Source organism: Nothobranchius furzeri, chromosome 14 (genome assembly GCF_043380555.1).
Source record: "Nothobranchius furzeri strain GRZ-AD chromosome 14, NfurGRZ-RIMD1, whole genome shotgun sequence".
Lineage (NCBI taxonomy): Eukaryota > Metazoa > Chordata > Actinopteri > Cyprinodontiformes > Nothobranchiidae > Nothobranchius > Nothobranchius furzeri.
The window spans coordinates 10,364,673-10,391,017 of record NC_091754.1 but is presented as its reverse complement, the minus strand read 5'-3'; the positions used below and the strand labels follow the sequence as shown (position 1 = coordinate 10,391,017).

General features: G+C 41.4%; 1 protein-coding gene across 4 annotated transcripts in view; it reads right to left on the bottom strand.

Annotated features, from left to right (window-relative positions):
• Positions 1–8,920: 8,920 nt before the first annotated feature.
• Positions 8,921–26,345, bottom strand: part of slc4a3 (solute carrier family 4 member 3) — an 80,319-nt gene continuing 62,894 nt past the window's right edge. For all 4 annotated transcript variants that reach the window (XM_070543910.1, XM_070543912.1, XM_070543911.1 and 1 more), the window contains 14 exons: positions 19,862–20,042; positions 19,182–19,287; positions 18,915–19,099; positions 18,086–18,305; positions 17,375–17,590; positions 17,143–17,291; positions 16,877–17,071; positions 16,605–16,796; positions 15,346–15,435; positions 15,102–15,268; positions 14,766–15,019; positions 14,514–14,683; positions 13,899–14,072; positions 8,921–9,222 (listed from right to left, as the gene is read on the bottom strand). In XM_070543910.1, the coding sequence (XP_070400011.1) occupies positions 9,145–9,222; positions 13,899–14,072; positions 14,514–14,683; positions 14,766–15,019; positions 15,102–15,268; positions 15,346–15,435; positions 16,605–16,796; positions 16,877–17,071; positions 17,143–17,291; positions 17,375–17,590; positions 18,086–18,305; positions 18,915–19,099; positions 19,182–19,287; positions 19,862–20,042 (2,377 nt within the window). In that variant the 3' untranslated portion in view covers positions 8,921–9,144. The remainder of the gene's footprint in view (positions 9,223–13,898; positions 14,073–14,513; positions 14,684–14,765; positions 15,020–15,101; positions 15,269–15,345; positions 15,436–16,604; positions 16,797–16,876; positions 17,072–17,142; positions 17,292–17,374; positions 17,591–18,085; positions 18,306–18,914; positions 19,100–19,181; positions 19,288–19,861; positions 20,043–26,345) is intronic.

Sequence of the window (26,345 nt, the reverse complement as noted above, 5' to 3'; positions counted from 1 at the left end):
TAGCGCAAATTCTGTTCTCACAATCTTCTTGTAATTTGCCACAAAGTTCACTCTTGGGTGGTTTATGAAAGAAAAAAAATGTCGTATTGATTTGAGCTCCCCCTTGTGTTTAATTGTAGGACATATTTTTGTCTACAGCCACTAATGCAAATATTATTTTATTGTAAGTACAGTTTTACATTTATGACCCCAACAAAATAATAAGAAGAATTCTCACATCACAGAGGCAACCTGGGAATATTTTGAGATTTCTGTACAAAAGCATAGATTTTTAATGAATTTTTAACTTTTTACCAGTTTTTCTGTATAGTTGGACAACAACGTAATTAATTTTTGTTAGAAAGTTTTTTTAGGAATACAGTAAATATAAGCCATTTACAACATTCCACATGTACCTATGGTGATCTGAGATTTTTCTCCTAATTTTAGAAAGTAGCACTATTTTTTTATGAATATTTGAATTTTTGTTGTGACCTTTATAGTTATATTTCCCAATTTTTCTTCAAAAAAGCTTTGAGTCAACTGATTTAAAAACAACATCATATTATTCCGCATGTTAACACTGCCATGTGAGAATATTTTGGTAATTTTAGGATGATTTGTGTATTTTTCATGATTTTTTAAAACATTTGGTCAGTAAGTCACAAAATGAAACTCGTAGTTTTTGTTGAAAATCTTTTAAATCCAAAGACATTATCAAGTATTTATGTTATTTGTAATATTCTGTTGATGTATAGATCATTGTTTGATAATCTCACTCATTAAATCTTCACGTTCTTTAATAAGGAAACAGTGGAATTCCATTGTAATCACGATTGAGAAGTCAGCCATGCCTCTGAAAGATATGTGTATAGGCTTTGCAGGTTTAATGACGTATCCTGAGTGTTACTTTCATTGCGCCGGTTGAAGTGAGCTGACGGGACGCCGGCGGGAGAACGTGTTTTTGGGGTGGGACCGCGTGAGGACCGGCGAAGTTGAGGGCGGGGCGGGTGGGCGACTGGCGCTGGGGGCTTGGAACCCGTTGATAACTGCTTGCAGTTCTAGTTTCATTTTATTTTTCACAAAAACTTTTCTGTGCAAATGAAGCCAGCGATCAATGAAGCGGACTCGATTTCCAAGTAGCTAAATTATATTTTTAACAAGGGCAACATTTTCCAAACAAATTTTTATTTTTAATTAAATAAATGATTTTATTTTTAAAGTTTTCTAAAATCCATCAATTTGTTACTTTTTCATACAATCACCATACAAAGGAAGAAGAATATTGTACACTATTTACAATAAATAAAAGCTTTAACAACAAAAACTAAGAAGACTAAATATCATACTTTATATGTAAATGAATATTGGTGTTCTTGCAAGAGTGGCTGCTCAGATTTAAAAGTTCATTTTAATGGTGCTTTATTTTGAAAGTCTTGCCTTTGGTTTCTTATACAAAACTGGCTTTTAGAATAATTTAGAAATAAAAGTTATTTGTCGCCTGGCGTTGTTTCATGTGTGGCTTTTTGATCAGCAGGGGGCAGCACTTAGTCTATGGAGATTCGATAACTATTGTCTACATTGGCTGGAAAGTTTCATCTGGCCATCCCACATCACATTATTCGGAAACAAGCTCTTTAGAACCATTTTCACTTCTTTTGCCAGAATATTTGGTCTCTCAAATGTCCCATTTCTACAGACACCCCCCCCCCCCCCCCCCCCCCCCCCCCCCCCCCCCAGGGTAGGGTTGGGTCTACCGGAGTGTCGCTCTGAGATTGGTTGAGTGCCTCTAAACATGTGGCAGGACTCCTGGGATGCGGGGATGGCTGGGCGGACGTATTACGGGCTGTGGCGTCGTGTAGGGGCCCGTGGGCCGGCCCTTGAGTGTGGGAGGATGGATTCTGTGGTTTTGACATGCTTAAGGTTGGGACATAGCTGCCTTAGGGGAGGTTTGTTTTTGGTGGGTCGACATCCGGGCGGTTGTTGTGCTTGCGGGGAGTGGGAAATGGTTGCTCATGTCCTTCTGCACTGTCGCCTGTACATGGTTGAGCGGCAGGCCCTGTTTGGTTTTCTGGGGACTGTAGGTGTGACTGTGTTTGTACTTTGTTGGAGTTGGAAGATCGACGTGTAGAGGGAGCGCTTTTGGCTTTTCTTCGAAAGTTTGGCGTGCACAGGAGGTTGTGAATCTTGGACTATTGGCCATCGTTGCTGGGGCAGCAATACGCCCTGAAGGCGTCTAGCCTGCCTTGTCTCCCATAGAAGAAGAAGAAGGATCTACAGAGAACTGGCCAACCAGAGGACTTTTTATAAGCTGGGATGGTGATTATTGAGTGAAGGCAGCTGGGTGGATTAACAGATGAAGGTCAGCTGTGCAAGATGGTGAACAACTGACCAAACCCAAAAACTAGAAAACAGAATCATGAAACCAACACTCAAAGCTAAAAAAGAATAAATAAAAGAAAATAAAAGATGACAAACAGGTCAAATAACACACTGAACGTGTGGCTCTACAATAAACAGAAATATGATCAATTTAAATATCTAATGTTTTATTTAAATACTCCAATGTACCAAGAAGCGTTAGCATCATGTTGAACAAAAAATATATATATATATCTAAATGGAGTCTCAAGAAAACAGGCGAATAGTTTCTGCAATTAACTGCTATGAATGTAGCCTCTTATCAGTAAAAAGTCTCATTATTTTCTAGTTTTCTCTGTAAAAACACACTCAGAACGCTCGTTATAACAATAATGGTAACAGTAATAAAAGCGCCATGTCTTTTATTTTAATAATGGCATGCTTTATGCTGAAGAGAAAGAAAAGTTTGCACAACTTTTCTGTTTTTCACATAATAAACTTTTCTTTCCGACAAAATATAACAATTGTGAAATCTTTTTTACAGTGAAGATGGACCTGCTGTTTAGGAGTTCGTACAGTCGGAGTCAGTCTGATGCAAACATCCAGAATGTCATCCAACCAAAATTACATTTGTTTCTCAGTAGAACAAATTCCCACCATGCAGGTAATAATTTTAACACTAAACGTGACAAAAACTCTGGATTTTTCAGAGGAGTTCACGGTTTTCCTACTATTCCTGCAGCCTGACAGCAAAAAGCTGTTTTTCCCCCAGGAGTCTAAAAAAAGCCCCAAAACCAATTTTTGTCTGGAGGCCAAATATCTACAACCCCAAGTCAGACTGTAATAACTGAGACTTCATGACGAGTCAGGAAAATGTCAAACTAACGCCTGAAATTAGAACCCCAATTCTGGTAAACTGATGCTTTGATACACACTGCAAAGAAACATATTCAAGAGATATTTTCACAAAACATAAAAGCAGAAAAATTCAGGAGCCTTTCCTGATCTCATGTCACACATGTCTGATAAATATTTTACACAAACAGAACCGGGTCTTGGACTCATCTGGGTGGTCTGACTCGCAACCACGGAGAGAAAAAGTGATGAAATGTGGTGAACTCCCATCACTGAACCTTTTTAGGACCAAATATGTGTTTTGCTTTTCATCTATTTTTTTAAACATCTAACAGTCAGACAGTCACACATCACACTTCACATAATCTAAAATAACACCTACAATTTCATTTTTTCTGTTGTGTAAATATCAGGAGGAATGTTTTCTGCAGGATTCTGGCTGATTCCCACTCAGTTCGTGGATTTTTGAAGGGTTTTTGTTTTCTTGGGCAGCAGAAACTACCGTAAGTCTTTTAATCAATGAGCAAGGCAAATATAAATAGAAAACTTCCAAAGCAATAAAATTATGTCAAGTTGTGCCAGAGAGTCGAAAGTGTTCATTATTGTGAGAAAATACTTTAAAAATAAAGACGCTGTTATGTATTTTTATGTTGTTAACGCCATCTTCTAGTGCGGCATGTTAACTAAGACTTTCTGCAATGGCGCTTTAGGGCCACTAAGAGGGTACAAATTCAAATTATTTCAAGATTAAAGTCAAAATGTAAATAGAAAAGTGGAAACAGCGGTTTGCTGAAAAAAGGTGAGATTATTATTGTAATTGGTGAAATTCTGATTTGGCATCCAAATTAACTCATTAACTGCCAATGACGACTAAAGTCATCATTTGCATTTTTTTTATACTGATTGGGCGTCGGAACGAGCCCCCGCACCATGAGAACAAACATCTCAGCTCTAAAGCCGATCTTCATCCGCATACGTCACGTGATCAGGAAACAGAAAATCCATGTGTTAGGAGATCGTTTTGGGCTGCTGCTGTGAAAAAAAGTGAGGCGCGAACCGGAAAAGCTTCTGCCGATCACAATTCAACAACGGATTATGAAAGAAAGGATAACACTCAAAAAACGCGGATTCTTCCTGATGTAAGAGGTGCATCTCCGCTTTGTTTTGGCGTCGACATCATCCTAGCACGCAACGTGTGACTCTTAAAAAAGCTGTAAAAACGGTGAGAAATGTTGGCAGCAAAGGGCTTTACCGATTAGGAAACGGCTGGCAGCGAATGAGTTAAAAAGATACCGACAATGCGAGTCACAAATGCACCTTTAAGGAGTTTTTACACTTCAGCCAGCTCGGTCTGGGCTGGGTGAGGACAGCCCGCCCCCACGCCACCAGGTTGTGTTTACACAGCCTTCCCAGGAATGTGGATATGACCGAGCATGTGGGCAAGTTGTTAAAGAGGCACAAAAAATTATCTATCATGTCCTTCTTAAGCGCCACAAGTTAGTAAACAAAAGCAGGAGTGAGCAGTGTTGCTTTAGGAGACTCTGACATGAAACACACAGCTTCCTACGCTCTCACTGAGCAGCGGTGCTTCCATGGGCGCCTCTCCCATCCAGGAGCGCTCGCAGCAGACTGTCCCACAGCCCGGTCCGAGATGCTGACCCTGTTGCATCCCAAAGGCTAATGAATCGCACATGTGAGAAGCCGCCGCTGGCTGACTCTACCCGGCCGCACCAATCAGAGGCTCCTAGGTAGGTGTGATATTTACACAAGTTCAGCCGGCCAATCGGTCCATAGGTGGGCGTCGGCTCAGTGTAAAACTACCACAGAGAAGCAGGACAGAAGAGAAAAGAAAAAAAAAAGTGTATTATGAGGGGAAAACTATTAAACATTTAATCAGTTTGAATTATTCAAAAATTCAGACTTCCTGTTAAAAATAAAGAAATTGGAATTGAGTGAATTTTCTACTTTCAGTGAAACAGTTTTCTTTACTTGATCAGCAAAAGCAGAACGTTTACTATTAGACTGTGATGTAGAAGTGGCATTGACATCTATGCTTTAACTCTATTATTTTATTTATTCACCCTAAAATTATACAAAATAAATACTTCAATTTAAAGGTATTTTTAAATAAATAAATACTTCTAAATTTAAGTGCAATATTATGTTGCATAAGTTTCATTTTGAGTCATGTCATTCTCACAATAGTTTAGTGTTTAACTTTTTTTTTTTTTTTTGCATGAAACGTCACAAATACGAGGACTTTGCAGGTTTAAGTTGTTCTGGTCTTTGTAAACTCTGCATGATTTACAGTTAAATGACCAGAATAATTACTACAGGTCTTTTCTCACTCAGAAACATAAAAGCTGTATTTCTTTTTGTCGCATGTGTTGGATGGGGTAAATCTCTGAACACACAAAAAAAGTCCACAAACTAAAAGGCTGAGAAGCAACATTTACAGATCAAAGGTCAGTTTCCCCTGAGACAGAAATCCTACTTGGCTCATACGGCCATGTAGGACAGTAACAGAAAATAAAGGCGTCTAGTTTTTATTATTATAGGATTTTATTTAACCTCTAATGTTGGTGATTATTGAAAATGTCTTGAATAAAATTAGTGGGAATAAAAAAATACAGTAAACTGCACGGCTGGAGCAAAGCCCTGTCCTCTTTCACCCTGCTCTTGAGCATTTGTTCAGGAGATGATTCAACATATCTTTAGGCAATGACATCCAACTGCTTCGATACCACAGCGATGTCAAGAGACGGCAGCAGCTCAGGAGGTGAAGCGGGCTATCCAGTAATTGGAAGGCTGCAGGTTCAAACCTGGCTCCAACCAGAGAATGCTCCTGTTGTGTCCTTGGGCAAGACACTTACCCTCCTAACCTGGTGGTGGTCAGAGGGACGGGTGGCGCCAGAGTATGGCAGGCCTCACTTACATTGTAGCTTGTGTGTGTGTGAATGGGTGAATGTGTTGTGAAGCACATTGGGGGTTGTTGAACCCAAAGAAGTGGCTAAATAAATATAGGCTATTTACCGTATCACCACAGTAGCAAATTAAACGATATCACGCAATCATAAGAAAGCAAAGTACTATTTCTCAACTTCTTGTTCATGATTCCTAAATAGTTTTTCTCATTATTTCTGGCACACAGAAAATAATTTAATAGTTGATCTGAACACCAACAAGAACTCATGATTTTTTTATAGTTAATAAGAGGATAGCACAAGAGTGATGGCCCGCTCACTTCTGATTGGCTAGATGTCCCATTCAACAGGCAGCACACGTGTTTGTCCCAGAAAATCATACCAAGACAATCTAACGTGTTTGAAAAGCTCAGATTTGTGATTGGAGCAGTCTCGATGTTCTCCGGCGCAAACCGAAACGCTCAGAGCAAAGACACACATCTGTTAAGATTATCTTTAGAGTCGTTACGGTAATCATGTGCAACTTTAACATTGTCATAAGGGCCAGGGTGGATCAAAAATTGGCATAAGTATCCCCCCATGTATTTTTTTGGAGTTTCTTCAGTGCGCCCCCTGCTGGTCACATGTAAAAATCTGTAAAGAAAACCATGCTTCTGATGCTTTTGTTTAAAAACCATTTAGAATTCCATCATGGCAACCTTGATGGAACACTGGTGGTTATCATGGAAATCCCGATGCACCACCAGCAGCACCTTGAACATTGCCGTTGGTCAATTTCTGCTTCTAATGAAATTTAAACATCAGAGTCAGATAATGCTAAAGAAAAATAAAAAACTACAGCTTTATACATGATCAGTTCAAACAAAAAACAGATTGTTTTCAACCAATTTGATGTTTACAACAAACAGGACTTGGTTTATAGTGGAAACACTGCAATCAGAGAGCAGAAGAGACATTATTGCACAACAGAGACACGTTCAGAGGCCACCAACCCTAATGTCACAGTAATTTTCATAAAAATGTGATTTCACAAACAAAACCATCATTTTTAGAAAGCTAACCTCACATACATCTTCAGTTAAGATTTTGCTTCGTTTTTTAAACAACTTCTAAATTTTTTGTGTTAAATCATACAGAATGCGAGGAAAAACAAGTATATAGATGAGATATTTTCTGTTTGAATGAGTCCAAAAGGTACAAATAAACTGAAAATAAATATAAAATGTTTACAAGATAATAATTAATCCAAAATCATAACAATGATTTTCCTGCTCAAAGTGCTAAAAGTCTGTACGGACACTAAAAGGATAACATTGATGCAGCTTTAAGACAAAGGTAGCTAAATTAAAGGCAGTAAATCTAGTTAAAGGCCCATATATAACGTTTTTTCTTAATTCATAATAGTTCTATGGTTGATACAAAACATATGAAGTTCTTTGCAAAAAATCCCTCTCACATACGACTTCAGCAGTTTTATTCATGACCGTTTCAGTACCTTCCAGAATGAGTTAATTCAGGGCTCTGTCCCATTAAGAAAACAAGCTGGAGCTGACCACGCCCACCCATCCCCATTCAGACTGCTATATGGAGCCTAAGGCCCAATCCCAATACTCGAACTTCCACCTTTGCGTCCCTCAATTACGCGATTACGCCCCTTTTGCACCCTTGATCCGCCCTTCACCGATGTCCGCATCACTGCAGACTTTGGTGAAGGGTATTACCCACAATCCATTGCTGCAGGAGAAAATGCTCAAGTGCCTTTTTTGAAAATATGTATTTTCTAATGAAAGTTGTTAATTTTAGGACAATTAGTTGATGCTCTTAAACTTTTAGACAAAGCTACAATGAAAGTAAATTTATTTTAAATAATTTGTTGTTTGAAAGTTGTTTATAAAGGTTTTTAAAAAAAAAGTATCACAGCGACCAGAAACCCGGCATGTGTTGCGGTTGATGCAATGCCCTCTGTCTCAGATCTGCATTTACTTGCACTCTTGTGTACTACACACTCGAAGCCTTACAACACACTTTCTCCAAGTGCACTTTGCTGAACACCGTAGGGCGCAGTGCGAGTATTGAGATTGGGCCTAAGTTTCCTCCCCTTCCAGTCGGCTCATGGGTCTCCTATATAAATAATATAATAAATATAATAAAATTTCTGTTTCACTTTTCTTTACGCCCTGAAACACACATATGTTATACTTCGATATAAATTATAATCATCTGTGTTTTGACAAAAATAACATTTGCCGCCTGTTAAAAATAAGCTTTTACTTGGCATCAAAATGTGTCTTTAAAATTCACAGACATCATATGTGAAATCCATGGCACATATCAAACGGGATTAGAAAATAACTTATGGGCCCATAAACTCCCATTGATTTTTTATTAGTAGGGGACCCATGGTCAGGAAGTGGATGAGAGTGAACGGGAGGGGCTCAGAGTAGAGCCACTGCTCCTCCAGCAGCAGCTCCCTCTGGCATGTGAGAGTTGGTTATTTTCCAATTTCCCTGTTTGTGACATCACAAATGGGGACTCTTTGAAATAGCTTGTTTTAGGCACATAATTCCTAAAACTAGAAGGATGGAGTATTAACAGAGGCAGTAGAACCCCACATAGCAGCACAAAAGGATGCAAAATGTGAGTTCTGCATAATGTGTCCCCTTGATTGGTGTCTATTATTTTCCATGAAAATAGACTCCCTGAAAAACAGCAAAAACACTTTCTTTGTACAAATTAGTCTAACTCCCCACCCCCCATTGTTGTGCTACAAGTCACTGTTTTCATTGCACTTATACCCACAAAGTGCGGCATAGTTAAAGGGATTTAAAGGTAAAAACAAGATGAGATTAGTCTTGACATAAACACCAGCACCACTGCGCTGGTTTAAAAAACAGGAATAAAACCAAAGGAAGGAATTGTTTTTGTCCAGACAACCACACAAGCTCCAGTCTCCACCCGCTGAGGTTTTCAGAGAAGCTCTTGAGCATTTGATTGGGACAAAAGTAGAACCTGATCCGGTTTAGATTTATACAAGCATGTGGATCTCGTTGTACTCATCTCGACCGTCCTCGTCAAAATTGGGAGAGTCCTCGTCGCAGTCCAGCTGTGTAAAAACAAATAATCTTTGGTTACATTCAAATTTAAAAGAAAATGTTGTCAATGGCTCAGTTTAGGGTGGAAACCTTTCAAGGAACAATGGTTGTTTGCTTTAAGTCTTCAATGCTGTCAATTTGACTCTAATCAGCTAATAAATCCAAAACACCTGCAAAGGGTTCCTGACCCTTTAAAGGGTCTCTCAGTCTAGGATGAATAATTTAAATCAATGGACTTTTGCACCACACTCAAATTTTTCAAGTTTTACCTGAAACTTGAGGGACGATGATGATCTTATGCCACAGTGTAACATGTCTGCTTGCTTACTATCAAATTATAGTTTACAAAGTTGTTCTTTTTCATTAATATTTCCCACTGAAGTCTATTCTGAATATTCCTATTAGCTTGAAATTTTACAATTCTATATATAAACTGTGGTCGACACTCCATGGTCAGGTGCCATCTTAAAATACAGTAGCTGTTGAGGGAGATACAATATTTAATACTACATGTTTTTTGCATTTTTTTTCCATATGTTCCTAATAGAGCACTTTGCTCTCAGACTGCAGGTTTACTGGTGGTTCCTAGAATATCTAAGGATGGGTGGCAAATCTTTTAGCTATCAGGCTCCTCTCTTGTGGAACCAGCTCCCAGCTTTAGTCCATGAGGCAGACACCTTGTCTACTTTGAAGACATTTTTATTTGATAGGGGCTATAGTTAAATTTTGATGTTAGCCCAGATCTGGACAAGTGGAGAAGTAGAGGGAGGTTAAGTGTACGACAGGGAATAGAAGAATCTCCCTGGGTCTGCTTCTGACATGTCTCCATCTAAAAGGCTATGTTATCCTGCAGTTATGCTGCTACAGGCTTAAACTGTTAGAGGATATACTCAGCACTTTCCACACTCTACTACTTTCTTTTACCACTACACTCTAACTGCATTATTTCCAGCTATTTCTACTTTGTTTTTTCTCTAAGTTTTTCTCCTGAGAAGAAACTACGCTGGTGTTCTGCTGAGCTGTTGTGGCCTCATGGAGGGGGCCATCGGCTAGCACACTGCTGCTAACTACTTAAACAGTCTTCCTCTCCTGATAATAACATTTTACTCTCTTTGACATTGAATGTGCTACTACTAGTTCACCTGTTGGATTAGGTATAGATTTACAAAGATAAAGACAATAAAATTTACTAAAAAATCACAATGTAGTTATAGAAACACTACTTGGTATGTTTGTGTGTGTGTGTGTGTGTGTGTGTGTGTGTGTGTGTGTGTGTGTGTGTGTGTGTGTGTGTGTGTGTGTGTGTGTGTGTGTGTGTGTGTGTGTGTGTGTGTGTGTGCATGCTCTGCCTACTTGATCCCCAGTGAGCCATGGTGGATGGCTGCTTATACTGAGCCTCTGGAGGTTTCTTCCTGTTAAAAAGGAGTTTTCCTCTCCACTGTCACTACATGCTTGCTTAGTATGAGGATTGCTGTAAAGACATTGACACTCGATGCAACCTGCTGAGATTGGCTTAATGAAATGAACTGTATTGGAATGTTTACTTTGTGAAGTGCCCTGAGACGACTTGTCGTTATTTGGCCCTATATAAATAAACTGAATTGTTTTACATTTGTGTTTTCGCACAAAAGTTCTCTTCCTCCCTCCAGTGTTATACACGGGCAGTGCCGGTTCTCTTTGTGGCAACCTTGATGGTTTGGGGAAATCCTGTTCCTTCCCCTTAGGTTGCGTGGTCTAGTCTAACTGTATGTGATCGCTGTGGTGGTGCGTGCATGGCCAAGGGGGAGAGGGAGACATGTGATGCGGCAGAGGCGTTATATGTGGCAGCACTGGAGCAACAAGACAGCAACTCAAATGACTGATCAGACCTGTTCTACTGTTCTAAATACGTTCACAGGACACAGACAGATGGCTCACTAATTCCTGAGAGAGACGCCGACTGCAGAAAGTAGCGGAAACAGTGAATATGTGTGTGTGTGTGTATGTGTGGCCCGGAGGACAGAGGACAGGAGAACGTGCAGCTAATTAATTAAATAATTTGGTTCTGTACCTTTCTCTTCAGCACAGCCGACAAAGGTTTAAGTTCAAGTTTATTTATAAAGCGCCAAATCACGACAAGAGTCGTCTCGAGGCACTTCACATAATAAACATTCCAATTCACAGTTCATTAAGCCAATCAGAAATAATGTTTCCTATATAAGGAACCCAGCAAATATCATCAAGTCACTGACTAGTGTCAGTGGCTTTACAGCAATCCTCATACTAAGCAAGCATGCAGCGACAGTGGAGAGGAAAACTCCCTTTTAACAGGAAGAAACCTCCAGAGAATCCCGACTCAGTATAAGCAGCCATCCTCCACGACTCACTGGGAATCGAGAAGACAGAGCAGACACACACACACACACACACACACACACACACGCACACACAATAATGTGTCTATAGTTCTATTGTGATGTCTTAGTAAACATTCTATTTGGTGAGATAATCTTTATTGTATTAATCCTAGTGGATCTCTAATTAAATGGGTAAACTAGCAGTAACACGTCCAACGTCAAGGAAAGCAAAAAGTTATTATCAGGAGAGAGAGAATGTTTTAGTGGTTAGCAGCAGTGTGCTAGACGATGGCCCCCTCCATGAGGCCACCACAGCTCAGCAGAACATCGTTGTAGCTTCTTCTGGGGAGAAAAACACTTAGAGAGAAAATAAAGTTAACAGCTGAAATTGCAGAAAATAATACAGTTAAAGAGCAGATAGTAGAAGAAAGTAGTGGAAAGTAGTTTATGATGGGTCAGTCCTCCTGCATGCTCAGATCATTCCCTTCCCTTGCTTGAAAAATTGTTCCAAAATGAGAGCTGAACCCACATCTTTTTTGTCTGTGAATTCAATGCCGTTCAGCGAGTCTCAAATAAAAATTTGGGCATCTTACTGTAAAAAAATATACCATTAATGTAAAAAATAAACACTGAAAAAACTAGGTTAACGTCCAGAATCGAACCCGAGTCTTCTGCACGAGAGTCCGACGTCTCATGGGCTCGACACACGGGAGGCGACAAACGACCGCGATCAACTAAATTTGTCGCTGTCGCTTTTATTACCTGACACACGGGAGGCAATCCGCGGCAGCAGCAAAGCCGTCTACGCGTTCTGTTCCATGGCGAAATCGAAACTTCCGTTGTTTTGTTTGGCTGTGTCAGGTTGGAGGGGATTAAGGTTATTTAAGCGGTTCAGAGTTAAAAAAGTGGTAGATATGATGTTTCACAAGGTGCTGATAGAGTTATGTGAAATCTTACTTCTGATTTTACTATAAAACATAATAATAATCAACTTCTCCTCCATGTTTGCTCGGAGGTGTACGGAGCATCCTGTCCACCCATTGGTCAGTGAATGAAACCTCCGTTGATTGGTCCTCGTCCGAGCGACAGCGATGAAAAGTTGAAAATGTTTCAACTTTCTGGGATCGCGTCGCTGGGTCGCCTGTGCACGACACGTGCACGAGCGCAAAATTTCTCACGCACAATTTTAGCGTTTTGCTTAGTAGGAGGGAGACCCGCGATTATCGCTTTGTCGCGCATGTCTCATTGAAAATTAATGGAGAGGCGATGTTGCCTCCCGTGTGTCGAGCCCATTACTAGGTGAGCTAAAGCGCCAGTGACATCTTTTGTATCTGTAACATTTATATCCTTGATGACAGCTGAAACAACGTTCAAAGAACGGTTCGGAGCGAAAATGGCTATTTTGTTGCCAATTTGCAGGAAATATCTAGAAGAAAGTTCTACAGAAAGTAGCTAAGGGTCCTCAGAAATGTAGCTAGCTTTGTCACTAGGCGTTAGGAACAGCGACAAAGTGGCACTACCTCTCTCTCTGCTGCTAAAGCTACGGGTAGCAAATGCTACGGGCGATGCCTGAGCGTGAACGCGCATGAAGCAGCCTGCTCGACCTGAGCATCTCTCTTTTTCTGTGATTTTACAGAAAAACAGGCAATCACAGTAAAAATGCCAGGCCTCATTCTACAGGACCAGGGCATTGCAGGAGAATGTATGAAGAAGAAATGTATTATTTCTATACATGTTTTGGCTGTCAAACTTCCCTTAATGTCCCTTTAAGTAAAACTCGTTGTTTCCAACTTCACCGATAAAAATTCCGATCCGCAACATCTGAATAAAAACACAGCGAGTCTCGTACTTCATGTTCAAATGTGCTGATTTTCCCCATCTTCCCTGACTTGGATCCAGCTCCAAACCTTTGGATAAATGTTGACGTAAAACGATTATCGAGAACAAAGCTTGTTATTCAAGCTTCCATAAAACTGACATTTTGGAAATTGATATATTTAACCTGACAGCGCTGACATAAAAAGGTTTTTTGAGATTTATTCAAGATAATAAATACCAGCTCCTGGAAAATTGAAGCCTCTGTTTCTGGTTAGAACAGAAAGCAAAATAAATATTGACACATAATTTGAAATTCATCAGGAGCAGGGTTTATCACAGAGCAGAAAATCATCAGGAATGTTAATCTGTGGCGTTCCTTCAATCAGCACCATAATTAAAAAGATATATAAACATGTCAACATCCATCTTGTGGTAAATTGGCTGTGAAGTAAGTAAACTGAGGCCATGTGGGACCTGATGATCGTGGCAAAGTCCCAAACACCCCAGGAATGTTCCTGCCTTACAAAACGTACCGCCTGGAGCTCGCGCTCCTCAAAAATCCTGGAGAGAACGAGGCGGCGCAGCGGCACCGTCATGATGAGGATGAAGGGGAACGCCAGGGAGGCCACGGTGGACTTCACCACCCACAGAGCCACGATGCACGCCAGCTGGATGATGGTGAACATATTCATCCTCCACGTTTTCACCTGAAACACACACACACACACACACACACACACACACACACACACACACACACACACACACACACACACACACACACACACACACACACACACACACACACACACACACACACACACACACACACACACCTGGTTAGAAATGGTGACAAAAAAAGAAGAGAAAAAAACAAATGAATTGGTTTTGGTTCCACCTAGTGGCCAGTGTCTTTATAGATCCTTCCCAGAGAGGAAAGACAAAAGAGAGCCTTCACCTTAGGAGATCGAAAGCAACGTTTCTACTGGAATGCTTTAAACTGCAAATACTTTGATTTCTCCAAGGAGTAAATAAGCTAATTGGGTCATTGAATATCCTTTCCAAGGATAATTATGTGTCTCTGACTCCTCAGCCTCCCAGAGCCTCTGTTTTCTCTGGAACTTCACCGAACCCTAGCAGGGCGTTACCTTGGTTACGTAGATGTGGTCTGGATGGTGTTTGGCAGGAGTGACCATGAGCGTGATGCGTTCGTACAGCTGGATGCCCGTCAGTGAGGTGACGCCCATGTAGAGGAAGATGCCAAAGAGGACGGCCAGAGGGATTAGGCGCAGCACGTCAGTCATCACCATGGACAAACCTGATGGAGGAAGCCCGCACATCTGAGTGGGTTTCACAAAAATAGGATGAAAAATGTTCAGAAGTGACAGTTTTCCTTTTACCGACAAGAACTGCCACAAGAAGCCCGGTCAGTCGTTGCTCCTTCACCTCCTGTATCATGGGCTTCTCTCCAGGAGCCGTGGCCTTGCTCATGACAGTGAGCGCATTGACGTGAGTGACGGAGCGCACCGTGGCCGCGGTGAGCCACGGCAGGCCGAACAGTGGGCAGATGGCGCCGAGGACAACGATGAGTAGAAGATCCAGGTGGAAACCAGAACCTTTTACGAGGCGACGCTCCTTTTTACTGACAATCAGTCTAAATGGTAAAAAAAAAAAAAAAACATAAATCAGAGGAAATTCTTTAGCTGTATAGGCGTGTAAGATCAGAGGAAACATACGAGGTAATCTGAGTTTCCATGAAGATGAGAATGAAGACGAGAAGAGCGGGGACAATAGAAGCTCCGATCATCCAAGTCGGAAACGGTTGCTTGTCTCCAAACGGGCTGATCAACCACCCTCTCTTCTCAGGGGACGTAACCGAAAAGCCCGATGGCACATTGAGTTTCTAAAACAAAAATAGTCACATTCAGGTCCAGAAACATGTCTGTAAACACAGGCGAGTGTTGCGGAGTGTCAGGTCACCTGGGTGTAGGTGTCGGTGATGGAGTAGTCCACCAGAACCGACACTAGGATTGAGATTGGGATCCCAAAGTCACCAATTATTCTCCTGGCCTGAAAATAAGAAATTTATTATTATAAAAAAGAGAGATTTTCCAAGTAGTCATACAAGGGCAAAAACAGTATAGCCAGACTTTCTGCCGCAGTGATAATGACTGAACAGTCCAACGTTTACTGGTCCAGAATCTGATATCAGAATAATCTGGACTGCACTTCGGTTGTGTTTAATTTTAGTTCTGGGAAAATAGAAGTCAAAATACATGAAAGGTCAACTTTACTCTTATTTTTACAAGGGAGTTTTCCTCTCCACTGTCACTACATGCTTGCTTAATATGAGCATTGCTGTAAAGACTGACACTAGTCAGTGACTCGATGCAACCTGCTGGGTTCCGTATGTAGGAAACTTTTTACTGATTGGCTTAATGACATGAACTGTAAACTGTGTTGACTTTTTGAAGTGCCTTGAGACAACTTTTGTCTGATTTGGCGCTATATAAAAATTTTTACTTGAAATTAGATTGTATTTTATTACATTTGCCATGGTCTCTAGTAGAAATGAATGCCTTGTAAGTCATACTCAGGGGGAAAATGCTCCGGTGTGCCTGTTTGAGGACAGAAAGGACATGCTTGCTTATTATGGGGATTGCTATAATGTCTCTGACACAAGTCAGCGACTTAACAGCGTCTGCTGGGTTTCCTTACATAGGAAACTTTAACTAATTGTCACAACGAACTGAACCCTTAGTTCAACTGGAACTTTTACTTTGTGAGGTGCTTTGGGATGAATCTTGTTGGGATTTGGTGCTACAGTATATAAATAAACTGAATTGAATTCAATAATACCATAAGTTAAAGTCAAAGTCCCATTAGTCATCACACACTGGTAAAATTACATCTCTGCATTTGACCCATCCCTGCAGGGAGTGGTAAGCTGCAGCTGTGGCTGTGCTCAGAAACTATTTGGTGGTTTAACCCCCCCAATCCAACCCCTAAGAGCTGAGTCTCAGCTGGGTCCCATTTCAAAGTCTTTGGTGTGACCCAACCGGTTTTGAATCCCAGAATCCCAGGGCGGACACTCACTGGGCCACTGAGAAGGTAAATATCATATCAAGCACCCGTAAAAACTACGAGAACGGGAACAGGTTCTAACATAACCATTGAAAAAAAGATGAAATCAACAAAATTCCCTTTATTGTTCCACCCTTCCTAATAAAGATCATTACCTTGCCACCTAAAAAGCGACTGTTCCTGAACTTCCTGAGAAAGAATGCAACAAAGAACGTTCCCATCATGAGAACCAGAGACAGCAGGGCGGTGTTGGGTTGGTTGAAGACTGGACCTTCAAAGTTCTGTAAGGTGTCGGTGGTGCTGGCGTCGGTGGGGTATACCGCCATCAAAGGGTGCTCCTGAAACACCTGGAAATACAACGTGTTCAAAACCCCGTTGATGGCTTTATTTTAGTAAATGCAGACAATCGAGGAGAAGCAGGAGTTACCTTGATGAGTTTTGAAAAAGTCTCATAGATAAAAATTAGAGAAATGAGGAAAGCAAAAATCTCTTGAGTAAAGGGAGAGATGTAGCGCACGAGAAAACTGCCTTCTGCAGCCACAATCACCAGGACGATGACAATGAGCCAGAAACCGATCCACACGCGGCCCGTCAGGTACTCAAAGTTATAGGCCTGACAGAACTGAGAGGAAGCAGCTGTTAGTGACCTGACCAGGTGATGGCTGACCAGCAGCTGATGTATAGGAGGAGTACCTTATAGAAGGCTTCTTCAAATACGAGTAAAGGTCCAGAGAAACCGATGATGAGAAGTGGCTGACCAGCAAGCAGAGAGAAAATCACTCCGAGAGTCGCAGTGGAAACGATGAGCTCGGTCACGCCCATCAAACCCTCGGTTTTCTCTCCTGGAGAGAATATAAAAAGACAACATGGCTGGTTATCATGACCACACACAACTTTTCTACTGGATTTAGTAGTTTCAGATTACCCAGAAGCCCTCCAAAGGTAATGGTGGGTGACAGAGCGGCAAAGTAAATAAAGATGACAGCAGCGATGCACTGCATGTCCAGGGAGTCTTTCAGATCGCTGATATAGTGCGGAAAACGCCGACGAATGTCGTGGATCAGGCCTCCGAAAGGGACTCCCGAGCGCTTCAACGGGTCCACCTCCTGTTCTGCCTCCTCCTCCTCCTCTGGACTCACCTCTGAAGGAAGGCACGGGTGTTATACAGTAACAATATGTAAACAATACATAACAATACATGTTTACATGATATAACCTAATAGTTACAGTTTCAATATCAGTTTTAAAGCAGTAATCCAGAGTTTTCCCCTCTTCAGGAATTATTTATGATTCGGAAGGAAATTTTTTTTATTTATATATATATATATATATATATATATATATATATATATATATATATATATATATTTATTTTTCCCAAATTGTATCATAATAATTATAATATTAGGTTATATCATGTAAACACCAAAGTAAAGCCTAGGATGGAGGACATCAGGGTCATGTATTCAGGCCACTATATTTTGTGTTTGGGAAACCACCTACAACGGTTGGACACTCTCCTCAGGCATGTATCGTCTTACCATTCAAAAGTTATTAAAGGGTTCACATATAATTTATGTTTCAAATATATTTATTCTGAGAACAAACCTTTACATTTTTGACCATTTAAGATTACCTTTTGGTTCCTGTTCCAGCCCAAATGTGGAGTGGTACTTTTTCCCATCTCTTTCCTTTCTTTTGCGGAGCAGCTGTTTCTGGAAGTCTGCCACTGTCTTCAGAAGGTCTTTGCCCTCCACGTTTGAAGGTGGAATGACGATGCTGCAGTCCAAAAACTCATTGATACCGTTCAGGAGGTCTTGCCTGTCATCTGCAAAGTAGGCCACCTCATGGAAGTTCTGCAACAAAACAGTTTTAATCATGATATTCCCTCTTGTGTTTGCATTTACCTGGATGAAAATCAATAACAACATTTTCCCTTGAAAATATAAAGAACTAACACCAATCAGTTAATTTTCTATGATGAAAAGTGAAGACACAACATCTCTGATTTCTTCTATTGTTGGCAATTGAAATCACAACATTTTCTTTACATTAAGTTTGTTAGTGGTCTGAACACTCGGGTTACTACCAGAATGTTCAAGATGTCCAATAAACACGATAAGTGCATGCACATTCTCTTTTTCCTTCAGTCTGTTTGCTCATGCAGACGAATGCGCGGTTAATGGAAATTAATCCACAAACACTCTGATTCAAACTGTTAATCGTTTGACATCCGTAGTTCAAACATGAAACCAACACTCCCACAAAACAGTCTTGATCCCACTGCCTTCCATTGCTATTGGTGAAACCACGGCCATGTGGACAATTGCACCTTTTACACGTGGCTCACTTGGGCACAAATAAAGGGTCCTCCTGACTCTGATTCACAAAGGCCTTCAAACCTTGGGTGGTGAGGGAAGCTGAGATTTAGGTCTAAAGGTTCAGTTGTTTATTTATTAAGGTACCTTGTCAGACATGAGAGTGGCAAAAGAGCGTCCAATCTCATGGTAGTCTACGTTGGACTGGCAGGGTCCAAGCAGAACGAAGATAAATCGAACAGGAACAGGAACCTCAAGCACCGACTCCAGGAGGACAGCTTCACTCAGCCTTACAAAGGCCATGGCCGGCTGCTCCAGGAACTCAACACAACCTGAGACCCAAACAGATTTAGGAATGTTACCCACACCAACATAAAGGAAGGACTAACTGGTCCGCTCTGTCCTAGAGCTTACCAACCAAAACGAGGACAGCTTCTGCATCTTTGGGAATCTTGGCGAGGAGTTTCAGGGATCTGGCAGCAGCTGGATGATGCTCAGGAGGAAGAGGGTGGAGAGATTTCTGAGAGGAAAAACAGGACAAAGATTAGTCACTTGACTGGCCTGAACAACGCGGTGTTCCACAACAACAGAGCCTCAAACCCAATAATGTGTGAGAATCCATGACCAAAACATCTCTTACAGCTTATTTTAAACCAAACAGATGTACAGCTGGCTCTTTGTTGGAAGAGATGTTTTTATAAGCTGGGAAGACTGAGTTTTCACAGCATACCAAGCAGCTTTAACTCAAAGCAACTGTGAAATGACTAAGAGTATAATTTAACACATGCGGTAAAAAGCAAACAGAGAGAACAATCCAAGAGCCGTTAGCATTACATCAGGAGCCAAATTTATGCTCACTGGTCATTTTTAAATATTAATGAAAGCCATAAAGCAAAACAAGGCCTTTTATCTTGGTGCATTTAAATAGAAAAGTGTTTTTTTGGATCCACTCGTCAAAAATGGTTAATCATGACTTTCAGTGTTAGCTAAATCTAAAAAGCACTGCCAGCCTGCAATGCTTCATCTAAACTGCTGCTTTTCAACACGCATGCAGATTTATGTCCAATTTCTATTATAAAAGAGAGAACTCTTACAAACAGGGTGGCAAAAACGTCCTGTTTGGGGTCGTACATCGGCCCTTTGTCGTGGTTCTCTTCGTGCTCTTCGGCCACTAGCGGCAGGTTGGTGTCTTGGACGTGGTTGTGGTTAAAACTGCCATGAAAACTGCCAGAGGAGTGGTGGCGTTGGAAACGGTGCTTAAGATCACTCGGGTGACTGTTTATGAAGACATAAAAAAAGAAAAATTAGTATAATCAGGATTTTATGTTGATTTTCTAAAAACGACCAGTTAAGGACAGAAAAATGGCTGTGGCTAGGGGGAATATCATCAGTTAGCGACAATCATTCTCACACAATGTGCCCAAACGACTTCAACGACTCCTCGGGGGTAGGGAGGATCGGTATTCATAGGTAGTTTCTGCTCGTTAAGCAACAACAGACAGTTACTGTTTATAAGCTTGACCCTTCCATATTCCAGTCAGAATTAACAAAGCTCCTCGAATGAGACGCAAAACATCTTCAAGAAACCAAAGAAGTCCAGCTGCCTTCATCTGAACCCTTTTGGATTTTTCATGAGGCTTCACGGTGTTTGTGTTTGCCTTGATGGGACACATCAGCTCGAGTTTGGAACACGCTCTCACAAGCCAACACATTCTCACACCCTAAGCGTCGGAAACAAACGCTTGGTCAGCCACCCTCCACGTCAGACCCCAGACGCCAAAAGTGCCCTTTTTCGTTACTTATGTGCGAAAAGGGTTTTTCTCTTTTGTAACTGCAGATCCCAATGCAGCGTAAAACTGACGTGATTAGATATCCGCTGATGCGGCACCGAACCAGCTCATTTAACCGCACCTAAACCTTAATGTTTCGCTATTTATAACCTTCCCCTCTCCCTCATCCTAACCTTAACCCTCTTGCTACCTAAAACGTTACTCTCACTGTGATCAAGCGTTTGTTTCCCGTGCATTCTGACTCTGACAGTCAGAGTCTGACTGTGAATTTTCGTATTTGCCGCCCAAGGGGAACGTTAGAACATACCATCTGGCGAGGGGGAGGTTACACATAACTGCTACTTTTAACCTCCACCTTGGTAGTTGAAACCTCCCCCTCGCGTTGGCTCGGTCCAAACTCGACCAATCACGAGGCAGCTCCCGCTGTTCACTTCATAGAGCCGGCTTTTAGAGCGATCGACACATCACCAACGTGTTCGCTAGCAAGATGGTTAAGGTTAGGATAGGGGTGAGGGGAAGGTTAAATAAGAGGATAAGGTTAAGGTGAGGTACAATGAGCTTGTTTGGTGCCCTGGCTGCGGACATCCCATCACGTCAGTGTAACGCTGCATTGGGATGCAACGGTAGCGGACATCCCATGGCTTCAGTTTTACGCTGCATTGGGATCTGCAGTCAAATAAGGGAAAAACCCCTTTTCGCACATAAGTAACGAAAAAGGGCACTTTTGGCGTCAGGGGTCTGACGTGGAGGGTGGCTGACCAAGCGTTTGTTTTTGACGCGCTGGGAGTGAGAATGTGTTGCACAAGCACAACCAGAGGTGGTACTGACCCAAACCCCTTCAGAAGAAATAGATTTGCAAACTCTAAATGCAACCTCGGCAAAAACTACTAGATTCAATTGTATCTTCAGGAAAAAAAAATACACTGTTTACAGATTAAAAAAATTGTTTATTGTAACACAATATTACATAATGCAGCTTTAACCTTTCCCAGGTTTGTATTTTATTCAGCCTCACAATATTAAAATTTGAACATTGGGTATTTAACAGTGGGTCAGTTTTATAATTGTCTACTGTTCTTTGGATTATTGCACTTGAATAGATAATTCGGATGTATATTTATTTTTTGTACAACATTATTTCTTTTTAAATAGTTTCCCCCCTTTTTTCAGGTATTAAGATAATCTGAGAATTTACTTTCAGTATAAAGTGCTGAGCTCCTATCAGATATTGTCAGGCTAGCTAGAGAGCCAAAGGGGTGTGATTTTTTTCAAGGCAAAATATGTGATAAAGTATGTGCATTTCCTGGTTAGATTAACCCCTTGCCACAAATTCTGTTCTTAACGCCTCCAGATGTAATATCAGGATTAGTACCTTAGTCAGAAACCTGCCGCATCCGGTCCAATAACAGTCTACTGCCCTCTAGTGGAAGATCTACTGGTGGCAAGTGCCCATTCGATTTCAGGTATTCTGTTACATAATAAAAGAGATAGTTTTCTTTTTTGTACTTTAGCACAAGGATAGCATATTCTATGCTTTTGTTCCCACCAGCTAAGTTTTTCAGTAGTTTCATTACATCACTGTTGGGTCCACTGGTGACATCATCACTCATGAGGTCCACATGGTCTAGTAAGTCCATCCACCAAACTGGATGCAACTGCGACTCAAGACAAAAGAACGAGGTGTCACGCTGATGTCAATTGTGCATAAATCTCCACAGGACCCATAAAGTGGTATGACTAAGAGATGAGCTCAATCTTAGCAGCTCCAAAATCCTTCCAAGTCGTAAATCTGATCTCGCAGACCGGCGATGACTCTAATGACAGGGTCTGCTTTTCTGGAGGAAGCAGACTGTGACATGTTGGGAATAAATGGGGAAAGGTGCACAATGGCCAGCTGCTAGAAGGTCCACTGGTTTGTTCCTGTTGCATCCATCTGTTGTGTTGCTCACTGCAAAAGCCATCATGTGTGAATGAGGCGTTTATTTAATTAAAGCGCATTTATGTTGCAAGAGATTTAGCAACAATTCAATATTTTCTGTAATCCACGGGACTGAAACCAAAACTGGTGTCATCACACCAGTGCTTATGCAATGTTCCTTTTCAACCTAGTGTGCAGGATTGTGGCAGAACAAAGGGAGAGATTTAATCACCATCATCGTCCAGGGCAGTTGGTGCAAAGGAACTGGACCTTTTGCTTCTGGTGTATGGTGTTTTCCTTTTATGTAGCCTAAAGTTTTTGGGGTTCAACAAGCAAACATAGTTTAAATTACAAATAGGACTATGCACAAAACAAAGAGGTGAAGCTAAAAAGATGTTACCTAGTCCGGTTTAAAAAAATCATGGAATTATCTGCATTTTTAAGATGAAAAGATTTGTATCAGTGGTAGTGGGTGTCAAAGTGTGGCCTGCGGGCCGTTTAGGACCACTGGAAGAATTTTCTGCGGCCCTTGACTGACTTGCTTATTCTTCCTAAATTTTGGAGACTATTTATTGCCCTTCATACCACCGCTGATTTCATTACATTCATTACATGGTTAAACCAGCTGAAATATAAAGAGCATGCTTACATACTTCAGTTAAAAACTGTGTTCTGTTGCAAAAACCTATAAAATTATGTCTGTATGAAATGTATATGTGTTGGGTTAGGAGCCGGGGCGTGTCCAGGAAGTGGCCTGGGGTAGCACATGCAACCCTTGCAATTTGATTGGCTACCCCAGCTACCACCAAGCTGCACAGTGGTGCAGTGGTTAGTGTTGTTGCATATGCAGCAAGAAGGTCCTGGGTTCAAATCCTGACCTGGGGTCTTTCTGCATAGAGTTAGCATGTTCTCCCTGTCCGTGCGTGAGTTCTCCGGGTCCTCCGGCTTCCTCCCACAGTCCAAAAATATGACTATCAGGTTCACTGGTCTCTTTAAATTGTCCTTAGGTGTGTGTGTGTGTGTGTGTGTGTGTGTGTGTGTGTGTGTGTGTGTGTGTGTGTGCTTGGTTGTTTTCCTTTGTGTCTCTAAGTGTGATGTTCACAAATTCACTAGAATGTAAAAAAAAGAATGATTTTGTGTTTTTCTAAATCAACTCTATAAAACAATGAATTTTTAATGCTAATTAGTGTTAATATCGTAGCAGGTGTCAAGCCAGGAAGCTAACAGCCATACAGGTGCTGGCCAGTAAATTAGAATATCATCAAAAGGTTGAAAATATTTCAGTAATTCCATTCAAAACGTGAAACTTGTACATTATATTCATGCAATGCACACAGACCAATGTATTTCCGATGTTTATTACGTTTAATTTTGATATTTATAGGTGACAACCAATGAAAACATCAAATCTGGTATCTCAGAAAATTAGAATATTCTAAAGGCCAATGAAAAAATGTTTGTTTCTCTAATGTTGGCCAACTGAAAAGAATGAACATGAAAAGAATGTGCATGTATAGCACTCAATACTTAGTCGGGGCTCCTTTTGCCTCAATAACTGCAGTAATGCGGCGTGGCATGGACTCGATCAGTCTGTGGCACTGCTCAGGTGTTATGAGAGCCCAGGTTGCTCTGATAGTCGTCTTCAGCTCCTCTGCATTGTTGGGTCTAGCGTATTGCATCCTCCGCTTCACAATACCCCATAGATTTTCTATGGGGTTAAGGTCAGGCGAGTTTGCTGGCCAATCAAGGACAGGGATACCATGGTCCTTGAACCAGGTGCTGGTGGTTTTGGCACTGTGTGCAGGTGCCAAGTCCTGTTGAAAGGTGAAGTCTGCATCCCCATAAAGTTGGTCAGCAGCAGGAAGCATGAAGTGCTCTAAAACTTCCTGGTAGACGGCTGCATTGACCCTGGACCTCAGGAAACAGAGTGGGCCAACACCGGCAGATGACATGGCACCCCACACCATCACTGACGGTGGAAACTTTACACTGGACCTCATGCAACGTGGATTCTGTGCTTCTCCGCTCTTCCTCCAGACTCTGGGTCCTTGATTTCCAAAGGAAATGCAGAACTTGCTTTCATCAGAAAACATAACTTTGGACCACTCAGCATCAGTCCAGTCCTTTTTGTCCTTGGCCCAGGCGAGACGCTTCTTGCGCTGTTTCTTGTTCAAGAGTGGCTTGACACACGGAATGCGACACCTGAATCCCATGTCTTTCATGAGTCTCCTCGTGGTGGTTCTTGAAGCGCTGACTCCAGCTGCAGTCCACTCTTTGTGGATCTCCCCCACATTTTTGAATGGGTTTGTCGTCACAATTCTCTGCAGGGTGCGGTTATCCCTAGAGCTTGTACACTTTTTTCTACCACATTTTTTCCGTCCCTTCGCCTGTCTGTTAATGTGCTTGGACACAGAGCTCTGCGAACAGCCAGCTTCTTTAGCAATCACCTTTTGTGTCTTGCCCTCCTTGTGCAAGGTGTCAATGATTGTCTTTTGGACAGCTGTTAAGTCAGAAGTCTTCCCCATGATTGTGGTGCCTTCAAAACAAGACTGAGGGACCTTTTAAAGGCCTTTGCAGGTGTTTTGAGTAAATCAGCTGATTAGAGTGGCAGCAGGTGTCTTCTATATTCAGCCTTTTCAGAATATTCTAATTTTTTGAGATACCAAATTTGGAGTTTTCACTAGTTGTCACTTATGAATATCAAATTTAAATGTAATGAACATTGGAAATACATTGGTCTGTGTGCATTGCATGAATATAATGTACAAGTTTCACGTTTTGAATGGAATTACTGAAATATTTTCAACCTTTTGATGATATTCTAATTTACTGGCCAGCACCTGTACTGATAAACTAGCTTGTACCTCATACACCATGTGACTGTAGACAGCCAGTGTAATGGATCACCAGGAAGTGAATCCAAAGCAATTAGTGCAATTAGTCGTAACCATCGACATAAATATATGGACAATGGGTTTCCATAGACTCCAATAACAAGTTTTTCTGTTAAAATGGGAGGTGGCCGCCACCGCCATTTTGACCGTGTCACAGGTTCCGTCAAGCTCAGACAATTCCATAAAAGGGAAGAGAGGAGGAGCTGAGGGTGGGGCTGTAAGGCTGGGATCAACTGACGACACCCGGTCGAACTAGCTACAAGCTAACCTGAAGCTAACCCTGGCTAACCCAAAGCTAACGCGGAGGTGGGAGCTAAGGTAACGGATGTAGCTATCTAGCTTCAACCGGAGTTAACTGTGGAACACCCATCGACCTGAAGCTCACAGGAAGTTTAGGTGGAGGTTTGCGGCTCTTTTTCATGAAAAGTACCTTGAGTAAAAAAGTATTAAATTGGTAAGTTTATAATTTATTTCCATAATGAAAATATATTTTGCTTTGAGCAAGTTTTCAGTACCGTATTTTCCAGACTATAAGTAGCTCCTGAGTCGCACCAGCCATTAAATGTATAATGAAGAAGAAAAAAACATACATAAGTCATATTTTGGGGGGACATTTTATTATTTTTCTTACAAAATCTGAGACCAAGCATTTCACATTGCAAGACAAGCACCGGTAACAATAACAGAACAAACAAAACGGGCGCAGCAGTGCGCCACGGTCTCCAGCAGAGGATGGCGGTGATTCAAACCCTCCCGGCAGGTGAGGAGAGCTCATTCCTGGGCTGGAGTCGGCCAGCAGCAGCGCGGTGTAGCCTACATATTTTGTTATATAAGTCGCTCCGGAGTAGCAGGACCGGCCAGACTATGAAAAAAAGTGTGATTTATAGTCCGGAAAACACGGTAGTTATTGGTATTTGAGATAAATTTGCAGGCTGAATACATTTCATATATTTCCAAAACGTAATACTTGTTTGTA